A 15,379-nucleotide genomic window follows, 5' to 3' on the forward strand; every position below is an offset into this window, starting at 1 on the left:
TCATTGCTTACATTCAACCTCTGATCTTTGTTGTGCACATGGCTTGTTGCTGTTAGACAGGGACCCAAACCATGACCGCATTCGTACTGCACATTGCAGCATCCTATGGGTTCCCTCATTCACTGATAGGCAGATAAATTTGACGGTGAAGCCCTCTGCTCCCAGTTCCTCTGAGTGGCTTCCTCAGTGCGAGCATGAGTCCTCCAGTCTGTGACCCACAAAATGGCTGAACAGAAGGTTGGCACAGGGACAGGCGGCCACCATGGGCTGAGAGGAAAGGGAACACTTCCCTTTAACCTAGGTGCGATCTCCACCCCGACCCCCATCAGGTGACATTTAGAAATGTCTGGAGATCATCTTCTTTGTCATGACTTAGGGGTGCTGGTAGTATTCAAGAGGTGAAGGCTATGGGTGCAGTGGGACAGGGCAGGGGTCTGCCTGTCACAAAGAAAGATCTGTCCTAAATGTTCAGAACGGTCAGAATCTGCATTAGCCCCACGGAGACACTATGTCGAGAAGGTGCACACCCCAGGTAGAGGAAGATAGATGGATTTAATGAATTGGGCTAGGCGACAAGGACATTCTAAGAGCTGTATCAATATGACTTCTAAGACAAAAGCAGGGGTGAGGAGGGTTGGAAAATGACACACTGAGTAAAGACACTTGCCACCAAGCTTAATGGCCTGAATCTGAGCTCCAGAAACTGCTTGGTAGCATGCATGTGTTCATATACACATGTAAGTAAATAAGTGTAAAAAAAATAAAACAAAACAGGCCCTGCAGAGACGGCTGATCTTCCAGAGGTCCTGGGTTCAATTCCCAGCAACCACATGGTGGCTCACAGCTACCTATAATGAGATCTAGTGCCCTTTTCTGGCCTGCAGGGATACATGCAGGCAGAACAATATATATATATATATATATATATAAAGATAAAACAACAAAGAGGAATGAGAAACAGGTAGTTCTTATTGAAAATGTCATGAACTTGACCTGGGGTCCCATGGAGTTTCTGTAACCCTGGAGGAAGGTGCTGTGACCATCCCGCTTTATGGTCCATAAACCAAGGATGCTCAGAGCAGGATTCAGGAAGGGCAAGGATTTGTTTTCCTTTTGGAAGACTCTCTCTCTCTTTCTTTCTCTCTCTCTCTCTCTCTCTCTGGCCTTGAATTCACAGAGATCCACCTATCTCTGCCTCCTGAGTGCTGGGATTAAAGGTGTGGGCCACCACTACTCAGTGAAAGACTCTTTTCGAGGGATGGCCCTTTGGGTCTGGGTTCTGTGCGTAACTGTGAACTTGATGGGACAGCATGCTGAGTTACATTTATGACACCTGACAAAGTTCCTGGCACTCAAGTGAGCTGTAAGAAATGAGTGTCTAGGGATAGGCACACAGCTCAGCCTTCATGAAGTCCCAGGTTTGATTCCCAGCATCATGGGAGCCGGCATGGTGACACACACCTGCAATCCCAGCACTTGGGGGATGGAGAAAGAACCAGGAGTTCAAAACCACCCTCCACTACTCAGTGAGTTTGAGGCCAGACTAGAATATGAGTCCTTGTCTCAAAAAGGAAAACCCAGCTAAAATAGGAATCTAATGAGATCAAATGAATGAATGAATGAATGAATGAATGAGAGGCCAACCTGACATAGTGATTAGAAGATGGATGAAGTGGTGAGAGGGCCGTCTGTCTCATAGATAACTCCTGGACACTGGCTTTAGGCCAGGTCTAAAGAGGCAGGCAGCCATGTGCTAGGCTGACCTTAACTAACTCATGTCACTCGGCAGGAACTTTACAAGTTGGTTGCCAAACAGCTATTTGAAAGGATTTTGTAGGGGACCAGAGGGAGGGATCAGCGGTTAAAACATTTTTCTTCCAGAAGACCTGAGTTTGATTCCCAGCCTTCACACGGTATCTCACAACTGTCTCTAGCTACTAGCTAAAGGAATCACACACCCTCTTCTGGCCATCATCGGTACTGCATGCAGGTGGTGCACAGACACACATGCCCGAGAAACACCCATGGCAAATACTAAAAATAAAGGGTTACCAAGATGGATCAGCGCTTGCCGCCAAGCCTGATGACCTGAGTTCATCCCCTAGAGTCCACATAATGAAAGGAGAAAAACGTCTCAAACAAATCCCTCTGATCTCTACAGTGCACCATGGCACACACGCAGCCACACATACACACACCCCCCATGCAAAATACACTTAATAAAAGATTATGTTCTATAAATCAAAAATGTCATATTCTTTTTATATGTATTTTTATTTTTTAAATTATGTGTTTGCATGTGTATCTGTGTTGGGGATATATACATATTGGTACAGGTAACCTCAGAGACCAGAGGCATCAGATATCTTTGAAACTGGAGTTATCAGTGGTTGTGAACCTTCTGATGTGGGTGCTGGGAAAGGAAGTCTCATCCTGAGTGAGAACACTATGTGCTCTTAACTGCCAAGCCATTCCTGCAGCCCCGAATGGCTATATTCGTTTTGTTTGTTCCTATTAGCTGAGATTCCAGCCCTGTACCATCGTACCTGGCTCTGGGGTGCATCTCTACTGAACTTCCTGTTCAGCAATGAACTCAATAGCTCCTAATGAGTCTCAGCGGGAGTATTTACACCAGGGGAGTTGGCAAGCTGTGAACCAGGGCTTTCTTTTATTTCAGCAAATTGACTTGTTTTAAGCACGTAGCACTGGGTGCAAAGGCAAGCCTTTCCGGAAGGAACCCTGCTTGCCTGGTCTGCATCTGGATTTACATGTCATTTCATGAGCTACACAAAGGCGAAGCAGAGATTTGACACTAGACCTGACCCTGAGATTCATCAAAGTCTTCAGCAGAGTGGACGATGCACACACTTCTGTTCCTTCTCTTATCTGTACACTTCTCAAATTCAGTGCTGGAAGGGAGACTATCAAGGTGTCTGTCCCAGCTGAGGAGAGTCTGGACAGCTTGGGCCTATCTTCTTCAGGGCCAAGTCAATGGGCCCGTGTCTCCTACTGAGGCCTAGACTTCCTGGGATGAGGCTTTTGATACCATCTAATGGCTGAACTCAGATTCAGTTCTAGGTCAGGAACTTGGGAGAGAATGAGGCAGGGACTCAACTGTGCCTTTCCTGTCCCAGTCTAGCAGTCTGGGGACTCCATTGTTATAGACTGGATACCAAATGCCACCTCATATGGCAATTTCTGAGTCAGTCCCACATCTGATACTTTCCCCACAGCCAGGGACTAGGTGACCTGGAAGCAGTCACTGTCCTTCCAGCCTTCCTTCCTTCTCCTCTTCCTTTTTTATTTATTTTTTAAATTATTTTTGAGATAGAGTCTCATGTAAGTCAAGTCATGCTGGAACTCACTATATAGCCAAGGATGACCTTGAAGCCAAGATGGTCCTCCTGCTTCTTCCTCCCCAGAGCTAGGATTACAGGCACGGGCTCCCACCTTCAGTTTTTCTACAATGCACCTCTGCTTCACTGATTCCAACCTAAAGTCAAGGGGTCGTATTACCAGAAGATGGCAGTGATAGGTGTGAGGGTCCGACACCCCAATATAAACTACTTTTCCCTCTCTGGACCGGCGTGTAGGTGCAGGAATAATTGAGACACAGTTCACACAGTAATATCAGAAGGGAGTCTCAGGCTTCCTTCATTCCTGAGGATCACCAGCGTTTATTTCCCAAACACCTTTTATCCCCAAAGGTAAACTAAGGTAGAAGTTCATTAACATTCTCTTTTTGTGGGGTAGCAGGACTGCAGTCACTTCTGCAACTCAGACACTAGCTTGGAATTCACACCTCTTCTCAGGAGATCTACATAATTACAAAAGAGAAGGAGCTTTTGTTAGGTAGACAGCCTGTCTAGAGGGTGATTGCTTCGGATACCAATGATGGCCCAAGAACTTTGTTGTCAAACCATGTAGAAATATGGGCCTACAATCCACTCTCTCTTATTAATTTTAATAAAACCCATGGACAGGATGATTGGGCCTGGCTTGAGCAAAGACCTCTTCAATTACCCAAATTTTTCTGTCTTTGGAACAGGCATTCACATATGTGAGCTCCTGTCTTAGGCATCTGTGGAGAAGAAGCTTCAAACCCGTCATTGACTGCTGATCTCTGTGAAGAAAAGAGATTAGTGGAGATACTTTTGGGCCCTGTGTCTCGGGGCCATACCTTCTTGTCAGGATAAATTATAATGCTTTATGAATAGTCATGTTTCTAAAGGCTATAGTCTCCTATTTAAAGGAGAAGAGTTGAAAATGTTTTTTTCTGCTACTTTAGAGCACATCTTAAATCTAAAATTCTTTAACATGTGCATTAACTCTCAACATTTACAGGGTGTGTCAAACTTTTCTCAGCAGTTGCCAACAACAACAGGTCAAAATCATAATTCTTAGCATTGTTGGTCAATATCAACTTTTTAAAATCTCTTTTGGTCAGTACCATGATTTTTAGCATTATTGGTCAATACCAATTTTTCTCATCATCTTATCTGTAGTTACAAATATCAGGTCACTACCGGTAAGAGTACAATAACATTGCTGTTATTGAGGAGTACCAGTTTCCGTCTCTGAGCAGCAATGACAGAAGGGGACATGATTTGTTTCCAAGCTGTTCCGCTAGCTCATTTGATGTGATTCTCTTCTAGGCAGGTGGGGGAACTAGAGACCAGCATTGTCCGGGCTCAGGGTACCATGCTGGAGCTGCCTGAGTTGTGGGTGGAACACAGGGAGGCTGGATCACTTTGGGGGAGCTTTGTTCCCTGAGATGCTAGGAGGGGGTCCTGTGTTTAGGATGCCAAGAATTTGTGCTGTCTCCCAGTAAGGACCCCAAAGCAAAGGTCAGGAGGCATCAAAGACTAAAGGAGAGGCCTTCAGTAGGGGCTATTCTCAGGAGAGAATACACACACACACACACACACACACACACACACACACACACACATATATATATTTTACAGAAATGTGTTTGTTTTAGACGTACACTACAGGTTGGCCTTGAACTCACAGCCAAAGATGACCTTGAGTTTAAATTCTCTTGCCTCCACTTCCCTATTGCGGGGTTTACAGGCACGAGACACCTTGTGGGTTTCATAGAGCTAGGATTTTATGCACGCTAGGTAAACACTCTGTTGACAACTGAGATACATCTCCCAGTCCTACTTAATTTTTTGTATTTTTTTATTTTTGAGGCAGGGCCTGCTGTCTTGACTGACATGGAAATTCACTCTGTAGCCCAAACTGGCTTCAAGCTCACAGCAATCCTCCTGCCTCAGTCTCCTGAGGGGTTGTAATGGTGAGCCATCATGCATAGCTTTGTGTGTGTGTGTGTGTGTGTGTGTGTAACCAATTTCAATTCCAACTGGCCATCCTTGGGAAAGCAGCCTGAACTGGGGAGGCAGTATCAAGGGTGTAGCGGGCAGCACCCTAGCTTTCAGTCCAGCCTTGGTTGGACTGGGAAGGGGAAACACTGGTTTGCATCCTCTTGGTCATGGGGCAGACTTTATTTCTCAAGCCCAGCCAGGATGGCGGGGTGGCTAGGGGCGCAGGGCTCGTCTGTGCACCCTCGGGGGCGCGGTCCGCGTGACGTCCCCCTGCACACAGCCCACATTCCGGGGCGCGGCGCGAGGACTGTCGAGGCTCGCCCAACCCTGGCCCCCTCCCCAGAGGCCGCCGCTCCCATCGGGCGGCGCCCGCCTCCAAGTCCCCGCCCGGGGCCCGGCCCATCCCGGACTCCGCCCGCCCCGGGGAGGCCGAAGCCGCTGTTGCCGCCATTGACGTCAGAGGGCGGGCACATGACCCCGCGGGGACCAATCGCGCGCGCCAGCCTCCCGCAATCTCCCCGGCAGCCGGCGCGGCCCCCGCCCGCAGCACACACTAGCGGACGGACGCGGACACACGCACCGCACAGCGCGCCCGCGCGAGGCCGAGACACGCCCGCGCCCGCCGTCCCCGGCGCCGCCCCCACCCCCCGAGGACCCGATCCTCTCTGCGCCCCGCGATCGCCCGCCGCCCGCGCCGCAGTCACCAACCCGTTCGCGCCGGCATGCGCCCCAGCAGCTAGAAGGAAGCAGCCCAGGAAGCGCCCCGCGCGCACCCGCCCGCCCGCCCCCGCGCGCTCCCGTTCGTCCCCGCGGGGCGCCCCCAGCCCACGCCCCCCCACCTTCCCGGCGGTGGGGGGGTGCGGGCCCTCCGCGGGGGCCCTGCCGGCCCGGCCCCACGCCAGCCGCGATCGCGCGCGCGGCCCCCGCCCCGGCGCGGCCATGGATGTGACGAGCAGCTCGGGCGGCGGCGACCCCCGGCAGATTGAGGAGACCAAGCCGCTGCTGGGGAGCGACGTGTCGGGCCCCGAGGGCACCAAGGTGATGGGCGCCGTGCCTTGCCGCCGGGCCCTGCTGCTGTGCAACGGGATGAGGTACAAGCTGCTGCAGGAGGGCGACATTCAGGTCTGTGTCATCCGGCACCCTCGGACCTTTCTCAGCAAGATCCTCACATCCAAATTTCTGAGGCGCTGGGAGCCGCACCACCTAACACTGGCCGACAACAGCTTGGCATCCGCCACGGTGAGTGACCCTGCGTGGCCGTGGAGCTCCCCAAGCCGGGGTCCCCCGGGACCAAGGCGCCCCCGCTGGCTGTCCCTGGGCGCGCGGCCCCCCAAGCGCGGAGCTGGGCTGGAACCTCCAGACCTGATCCTCCAAAGCAGGCTGGGGAGCCCTTCTTCGTGTCCTGGACACTTAGCCCACTCGGGCTGAGTGCTTGAGGACTTTTGCCTGAGTGCCTGCGTTTCCGATGGCTGGGACCCCGGGGTGAACCTTAGACTGGGCCCTGAGGGTCGTGGTGTGTTCTTCCTTTTCCCAACCCGTTGCCCATCTGGATCTGAGCTCACAGGGGAAAACAAAACGCAACCCTCTCCTCCATAAAAACCGTAAACCCCCAGCGCCAACAATTTCCAGAAAGCAACTCCTGCGCTTGCTTTAGCCTTCCTTTATTCTTTTTTTTTTTTTTTTTTTTCTGCCGGGCCTGGCAGGGCAAAACCGGGTGCCTGCCCTTTCTGAAAACCTCCTTCGCACGTTGGGAGATTGGAGGGGGGAGGGGGTCGAGGTTCAGGACCCACTCAGGCCCTGGGCTAGTCGAGTTCCCTGGGTAGAAGAAGCTGGGCTGCCCAGCCTGCCCTTGCGTTGTCTGTGGAGCGTGTGTGAGCATGTTTTGTGGCTGCGTCCTGTTTTGTTAGTTTTCTGCTGTGTGGCCAGGGCCGGGTCAGCTGGATGAGATGGAGAAAGGAGGATCTTACTAGTTGCTTTCGGAAATCGAATCTGCAAATGGTGGCCTTCTTCCTCCTGGGGACAGACAGCTGTGGTGGGGTCGAGGAGGGGGAGTGGGGGCGGTGGGCAGGGCCTAAACAGGATGCTTTGTGTTTTCCAACAAGGGCAGTTTCAAATACAGGCTCTGGCTGGGCCTTAGCTTGGCGCTGGGAGACCCATCTTTGTAGGGGCCCCCTTCTTGTCTAGAATGTACCGTCCCCCCCATGGCAGGCTCCATGGTGTTTACTAAACACCATGGGGAAGGGTAGAATCCATTGCCTGCTCACACCTGTGCCAAGAAAGCCCAGCCAGGAAACAGGGTGTTGCTAACATGCATGCCACAAATGTGTAGCGTGTGTAGACATTTCCTCGGCATCCATGTTCCCTTAGTGGTGTGTCACAGGCAGTGACACATGCTCCCGAGAGTGGGGAGGGGGAGAAAGTTAGCCTTAGACACCCTACTCCTTGTGTCTACTTCCCCTGCTTCTGAGAGCACTGTGACACACACATGAGGGCTTTTATTCTGAATTTCGGGTCTGATGTGCCTAAAGTACTTATTTTTTTTCTATGCTCTGGGCATGTTGGTGCAGTAACTGCAGACTTTGTCCCCAAGAGGATTGAGGGTTGCCGGAGGCGGCCCAGCCTTCTCCCAGATAGGTGTGTGTGTGTGTGTGTGTGTGTGTGTGTGTGTTCTTAAACCTTTCTTGAGTCAGAGGCCTCGGCCTTGATTTTCGTTTGATTGGCCAGGACTGAGGCTTTCAGGTCCCAGAGGTGGTTAGTAACCTTCCCTGGGCTCTGGAGCCCCCAAGTCTGGCTTTAGCATTATTACCTGGCTGAGTTGGGGTGCGAGGGGGGGCACTTTCTTAGGCTCCGTTCTTTTTCCTGCCATCCTTCCGAATGCAGAGGAGTTGTCAGGAGAGGACAGTAGTTGAGAGAGACAGTAACCTGCTGCAGGAAGGACAGGACATTTCCCTGGTCCTCCAGGGCAGGATCATGGTGTGGCTAGTTGATCTTCCGGCTTTGGGAGAGGTTAGCTCTAGAGACTAGAGGCTCTCTACTTTCCCTGACTGTTCAAGAGGTCGGTCTGTTTGGGAGATTCAGGAAGGAATCAGGCTGGAGAATCTCCAGCAGCCAGGGCCCCCTCGTCTACCTTTGGCCAGCTGAGATATGGGGGCTACCTCTGAGGAACACCTGAGTCTTGTGTGTGGCCCTAGGTTATTTGAGGAGCGAGGTAGGTCTTGGCAGAGCCTTGTTTTCTGTTAGAAAACAGGGGGAAAAGGAACAGAGGAAGAGTCTCACAGCCTGGTAATCCTGTCCTTTCCTTTCTTCACCTGGCATGAGGGAATTCCTTCAGTGTAGTTTTTGCTTTGTGGGGGCGTAGATGGGGGCCTCCAGTGGAGGCCTCTAGTGGAGGTGTGTGGCTCCCCTACCCCTAGGGGACCTGTGTGGAAGAAGGTGTGGCCACCAGGGCTTGGAGCAGGGCCTCCAGGCCAGGGGTGAGGTTAGGGTTTGCTGCTAGGGACCTTGTTGAGATATCTGCTTGGTGTCCATTCCCTGGGAAGTGGAGGAGCCTCCTTGGGGTTCCCTTAGGCCTGGGCATTATGTAATCTGTCTGCATTTTATAGTGCGGCCCAACCACGCTATTGAGAAATATTTGCTCAAATGAAACAAAGGTGAATTTGAGTGTAGTTCATTTCCAGAAAACTCTTCATAGCCGCTAGCCCAGCCTTGAGTTGCCCATGTAGAAGTGTGTCTCACAGAGGGGTGGAGTGTATTTTGCTCATATGAAGCCCGGTTCAGAACTGTCTGGGGATTATCCAGTTAATTGTGTGGACTTCAGGAACGGGACCCAGAGTGATCGATCTGGATTCAAACCAGCCAACAAACTACTCCTTTGCCCATACCATCCACTGAGTCGGCTGTCTACACTGATTGAGTTACCCGCCCATATCATGAGGGGTATGAGAGGCTTGGACCCCCAGCTGCAGGCTTCTGGGGTCTCCTAGTCCCCCCTAGCATGGGTCTCCAGCTGGTGACACACTTAGTGTGGAAATCTCTTGGTTCCCTGGGGAGGGAGACCCAAACAAGAATCTGGTGCCACAGGACCTGACACCCGTCCCCTGACCTGGCTGTAAACTTTGTCCTCAGTGGGGTCAGGTCAGAGCTTGCCCTGTGTTGTCTGCTAGGCCGGTTACTGATTAAACCTTTGCAGAAGCAACAGCACTCCTGACATAGGCCAGGTTTGATGTGCCTAGGAGACTTTGGATCCTCTGGAACCAGAATGCTTGTCAACAAAGAGGAAGCTCTCTAGCTTCCGTGGGAGGGGTAATGGGGGGGGGGCATCCTGGGAGACAGAAACCGCACCTTCCTCATTTACACTTCCCCATTTCTGCGATCTTTCTGGACTTAGGGTGGCCGCCCACCCCCTGTTTATAGGTTGGACTCTACAGCTAGGCCAGGTCTTTGTAGAAGTGTCCCCGTTGTGGGAGGACAGGAATCCATCTTGCCTTTCCGTTGCTTGGCTAAATTTGATCACCTGCTAGACGTGTTTGTCTTTTGTCTGTAGCCTTTGTTTCCACTGCGCCAAAGAAGCACAAAAAAAAAAAAAAAACACCCTACCTTTCTTTTCTTCTAGCCATCGACAACAAAACAGAACAAAACAAAAACCAAACCAATGGAGACCCACGGTTTCAGAATGGTGGGTCTAAGCAGCAGAGTCCTCTCGGTTTGCCGAGCAGGGCTTCGGATGTGAGGGAAGGGGTAGCCTTCTTTATTCTCCAGCCTGGTTTTGTCTCCACTGCTGCCGCTGACTGCAATGTCTCTGGGAATCTGGTTGGGTGAACAGAAGCTGCCTTCGTTTCTGTCTGTGGGTTTTTCCCCCCTCCCTTTGGAGTGTCTGAGCATCCATCCTGGGAACTTGGAATTTGTTTCAGCAAAAATGCTCCTGAGATCTACGGTGTGGTCATTTCCTAGCTAAGTGTCCCCTCCAGGTGTTGGGATCTTTCCCTTGAGAATTCAAGTCTCCAGTCCCGAGGGACCCCATCCGTGTGCACAAATGCTTGAGTATTAAGTTTTTTTTTTTTTTCTGTTTGGTCGTGTAGGTCCTTGTTCTGTGTGCCCATTCTTCCCTCCTTTTATGATCCTGGGATTTAGTAAGCCCCCCTTTTGTATGTCACAAGTAGATTTTGGAGTGCACCAAATTTGTTTCGCCAATCCTTGTGCGTTCAGAGATGGGGGCAGGGATGGCGCAGGCAGGGGCAAGCGTGCAGCGTTCTCACAGACTGTAGGAAGTTGGTGCATTTTGAGGAGAGATGTTCTGTCTGGCCGCTGGTGCCCCCTTCCAGGTAATAGGTGTTTTGCTGGGTGGCAGTGTGCTGTCTACCAGGCCAAAAGGGGGGAGGGAGCCTTGTGCTAAGACTCTGGTTTTGGGGACCCAAGGTGGCTTGTGTGTGATCCTGTTTGCTCACTTGGTAGTGGGAAAGGACTACACCCTGGGGCGTTTTGTGGGGAGCACAGGAGCTGGATCATCCTAAAGGCAGAGTGCCCCAGGGTACCCCACCACTGGCCACCTCCCCTTCGCCTCTCTCCAAGGGGACCAGCCTGGTATTTCATTGGGATAGATATTTGAGATGGACTAGTTACGCCTTTGATTAAAAGATTACATGAGACAGAGCAGGGCAGCCTAGCCTTATGTGTTCCCACCGTGGGGCAGAAAAACTTGGGCTTTACTGTAGTCAACGTGGAGCAGGGCTGGAGCCTGAGGTGGCAACTTCCTGACTTTGTAACTTTGGGCACCTTGCTTTCCCTGAGGGGCCTTGTTTGTCTCCACTTATTATGGTGACAGTTCAGATGTTGACACTGGTTCTGATGACCACCTGGTAGCAGGACGGCCAGAACACAGTCAGAAACAGTTTTTATGGTGAGAGTCCCCTGAGAGAGCTCTGTAGAAATGGAAGGATTATGGGTAGCCAGGATGGCTGAGCACTTAAAGATGCTTGCATGCAAGCCCCAGTCCAAGCTTTGAATACAATTCTTGGGACCACATGGTCCCAAGCTATTCTGACCTCCACACACGTGAGCATGTCCCCTACTCCCCTATACCAAAACAAATATTTTTTCCCCCCAGACAGGGTTTCTCTGTGTAGCCTTTGCAGGCTATCCTCAAACTCACAGAGATCCACCTGCCTCTGCCTCCGGAGTACTGGGATTAAAGGCCTGTGTTACCACCACCTTTTTTAAAGGAAAGATTTTTGCTGTTTAAAAAGAGGGCAATCACCTGAGGTACACAGAGCACTTGGGAAAGTTAGGGGTGTCTTCAGAGCCATTGAGTATAAGACTGTAAGATTGTTGCATGCATTTTAAAAGAATTTCTCAAGGGGTACTTAAAGAAAAAAAAAACAATATAGCTGGGCAGTGGTGGCACATGCCTTTAATCCCAGCACTCGGGAGGCAGATCTCTGAGTTCGAGGCCAACCTGGTTTACAGAGAGAGTTCTAGGACAGCTAGGGCTGTTACACAGAGAAACCCTATCTCAAAACCAAAAACTAAACCAAAACAAAAAAACCCTGATGTGTGTGTGTGTGTGTGTGTGTGTGTGATTGAATCATTGTGCACTTCACTAGATGTACCCAAAGTGGAGGGAAAGGCTGCAGCCTTACCTCGTACCCCTAGATCCTTCAGTGATCATCTTTCAAAGCAAATCCTGTAACCTGTTTTCTTGGGTATCCTTGCTGAGTCCTCTAGGCGCTAACACACGCTTCTGCCGGTCTGCATTGTTACCTGTCACCGGAGGCTGCATTTGGAGCTCACTTCATAGCCACACATGTGTGCCTGCCTCGTTCATCTCTCACTGCTCCGTAGTTCCCCCGTCTTTGTAAGTGTACCTTACTAATGTGGCGGGTCGACCAGTTCCCCTGTGGTTGGACATTGAGCTCTGTCTCCCTTGCTGGCTGTTACAAACAAGGCACTTCCCGTTTTTATCATTTGTATTGTGTCAGTTTTAACAGTTTAAATGTTTGCCTGCTTTCTTGGGGGTCGGGGGCGTGTTTCAGCCTGGCAGACTGTCACCAGGAAGTGGGCTCCCACAGGGTCTGCCTGCCAGCCCTACCACCAACTGCCAGCCACATTTATCTCCACTCTCAGGACAGGGGTTTGGGATGCTCCAAGCGAGAGCCCCATCTTCTTTTGCCTTCAGACTTCCTGTTTGCTTCAGGATGGAAGCCAGGTGGCTAAACCCCATCATAGGGAAAGGCGGAGTGAGAATTTCTCTTCCTCTCTCCTGTGTCCCCAGGGAGTAGAGGGGCCGGTATACTTTTGAAAAGGACACTTTATTCCCTGCCAGTGGTGCCCTAACCAGAGGTGCTGAGTGGCAGAGGTGTCTGCTGTATATTATATATGATATATTCTATAGATCATCTCCAGACTGAGGAGGGTGGCAAAGCAGACATTTCTGGGGTTGAAATGGTTCCTGTCTTAAGGATCCACCTCCTCACCTCTGCCATGGGGGAAGTGCGGCGTACGGTAAGGAAATGAGGAGGAGATAGTTGTCATCTCCCGGGTGTGTGACACAGACTTGACATCAGACAGGTGATCTGGAATCCTGCCTCTGCAGCTTCCCAGATGACTCGCCCTCGCCGTAGAGGGAGGATTGTGAGGACTTCCTTCTTGATGTCAGGGGTTACGGGAGGCAGGTATTCACTTAACAGAGAAATCCCACTCTTCCGGTACTTGGAAGACAGTAAGCAGCAGCAGGCTGGTAAGGCCGGTAAGCAGGTGTCTTAAAAGTACGGAGTCTGTACGGCAGGGAAGGTGTGGCATTCTGTCTTCGGGAAGGGCTCTTCAGGTGGAGAGACAGGATAAATGTGAAGGCTCTGAGGCCAGAGGGAATTTAGAAATCAGCCATCTAATAAACACTCAGTGTTCATTTTCCTTTTCCCTCCTCCTCCCCAGAACACCGGTTTATTTATTTATTGCTCATTTTTTAAAACCCTGTAATCTTAGTACTCAGGAGGTTGAGGCAGGAGGATTGACACTTTTTTTTTTTTTTTGGTTTTTTGTTTCGAGACAGGGTTTCTCTGTAGCTTTGAAGACTGTCCTGGAACTAGCTCTTGTAGACCAGGCTGGCCTTGAACTCACAGAGATCGGCTTGCCTCTGCCTCCCGAGTGCTGGGATTAAAGGCGTGTGCCACCACCACTGACATTGGTTTTGAAGCTAGCCTGGGCTACATAGTGAGACACTGTCTCAAAAAAAATTTTGTTTTTTCAGCAAGCATCTAGAGTGTTCTAGATGTTAGGCATGCAGGTCCAGGAAGCTCCATTCGCGTCCCCCTTTCCTTTCCTCCCCTCCATCTCTGTCTTTTTCTTTCCTTTTGAAAGCCAGCTTCTTCCGAATGGAGAGTGAAGAAAAGCTTTGTTGTTAATGCTCTAAGAGGGTCTTAAATTACCTAGCCTGGCAGAATGTTTTTAAAGCCAACTCCCTTGGTGAATAACCAGGTTCCAAGGATCCCAGGTTTTCGAATCATCTGAGTCACCACCGGCTTTGCAGGTGGGAATGGGCTCACGGGAAGCATGGTGGCCCTAAGACCCTTAAGGTGAATCAGCCGTTGGGGTGCCCCACAGTTGCCTCCCATCCTGGCCTTTGGCCCGGTTGTTCTCCCTGGCTGTTATCAGCAGTGAGAATTAGGTTGTGGACCTAGGCAGGTGAGCTGGCTCCTCCAGTCTGCAGGTGGGCGGGCCTGTAGGAATCAGTCTGGGAAGCAGGTGCTGGCTGGGGCTGGGCTCACTGGGTCCAGCTCAGGAGAGGTCACCTGTGGGGAATAAACACCTGGACTTCTATTGGCTTTCCTGAGTATTCTGAGGTAGTCCTGGACTCTTGAGATGTCAAGAATAGCTAAAGATAGCAGGCCTGGCTTCTGTGCTTCCCACTCTTGGGTGAATAAATTTGTTCCAGGCCCAGCCATAGGATGTGTCAGCCAGGGCAGACTAGCTATGTAACAAACACCCCCATTCACCAAGAGGCCTAATGGCTTCAGGCAATGGTTTCTTCTTGCTCATCACAGTCCCAGGGGACTCTTTGGTGGCACCGTCTCATTTATCTCTTGGGTACCTGGCCTCCTTGGTCCTTTGTTCCAGCTTGGGCCTCCTTTAGGTCCTCTGTGGGAATGGTGAGGCAGGAGGGCCAGGACCACACCTGAACCCAGGTGAGGCCGGGAGATGTGTTTTAGAAGTGTGTCTTGGTCCTGCCATGGTGGAGTACACCTATAGTCTCAGTGCTTGGGAGTCTGAGGCAGGAGGATCACTAGTTTGAGGCTAGCCTAGGCTACACAGGAAATTTTAGGCCAGCCTGAGGTACGGAGAGAGCCTATATCAAACAAACAAATGAAAAACAAGCAAACCAAACATGCACGCACATACCACCCTCGCCTGGTTGTCAGAGTGATCCTCTGGAGGTGGTTACTATGAAACAGGAGGATGAAGGCTCCAGAGGCAGACTCAGGTGTGAGTCTGTGTGAACTGACTGCCAGGTACCGTGTAGTCAGTGTGGGTACATATGCTGTGCCCGCAGTGGGTACCTGAGACACGCAGAGGGTGAGTGCTCCAGGGGATGTGCTCACAGGGCGGAAGTCCTCCAGGCGCTGTGCTGACAGGGAGCACTCTGGAGAAGGCCACATGGTCTTCTCTCCAAAAGAGCTGAATGCGCCTGAGCGTACAGTGCGGGCGAGCGTTTTGTGCCTCTTGTTATCTGGGTGACGAGGGTTAGCTTGCAAGTAGGTGACTTTAGGAAGACCCTTTGTTTAGTTCATTAAATCTTTTTTTTCTCTTTAAAATTTTATTGATAATGATTATTGTGGCTGCCTGTGCATGTGCGCATGTGTGAATATGGGTGCACACGGTGCCATGGCATGTGTGTGGTCAGGGGCACGATTTTTTGGGATTCAGCTTGCTTCTTCACCTTGTTCCTGAGGCAGGATCTGTATGCTCCTGGGTCACTGGCCTGCAAGCTTCCGGGCGTTTCTCCTGTCCCCTCTTGAGTGTTGGGATTACAGATGCCCACTGTCTCATCCAGAGGTTTT

General features: G+C 51.0%; 1 protein-coding gene across 1 annotated transcript in view; it reads left to right on the forward strand.

Moving 5' to 3' along the window:
* Positions 1-6,192: 6,192 nt before the first annotated feature.
* Positions 6,193-15,379, forward strand: part of LOC119801846 (c-Maf inducing protein) — a 191,785-nt gene continuing 182,598 nt past the window's right edge. Inside the window, exon 1 of the mRNA XM_038312556.1 lies at positions 6,193-6,569. Coding sequence (XP_038168484.1) covers positions 6,270-6,569 — 300 coding nt within the window. The 5' untranslated portion in view covers positions 6,193-6,269. The remainder of the gene's footprint in view (positions 6,570-15,379) is intronic.

The sequence above is a fragment of the Arvicola amphibius genome, chromosome 15 (genome assembly GCF_903992535.2).
Source record: "Arvicola amphibius chromosome 15, mArvAmp1.2, whole genome shotgun sequence".
In the NCBI taxonomy this organism is placed as follows: Eukaryota; Metazoa; Chordata; class Mammalia; order Rodentia; family Cricetidae; genus Arvicola; species Arvicola amphibius.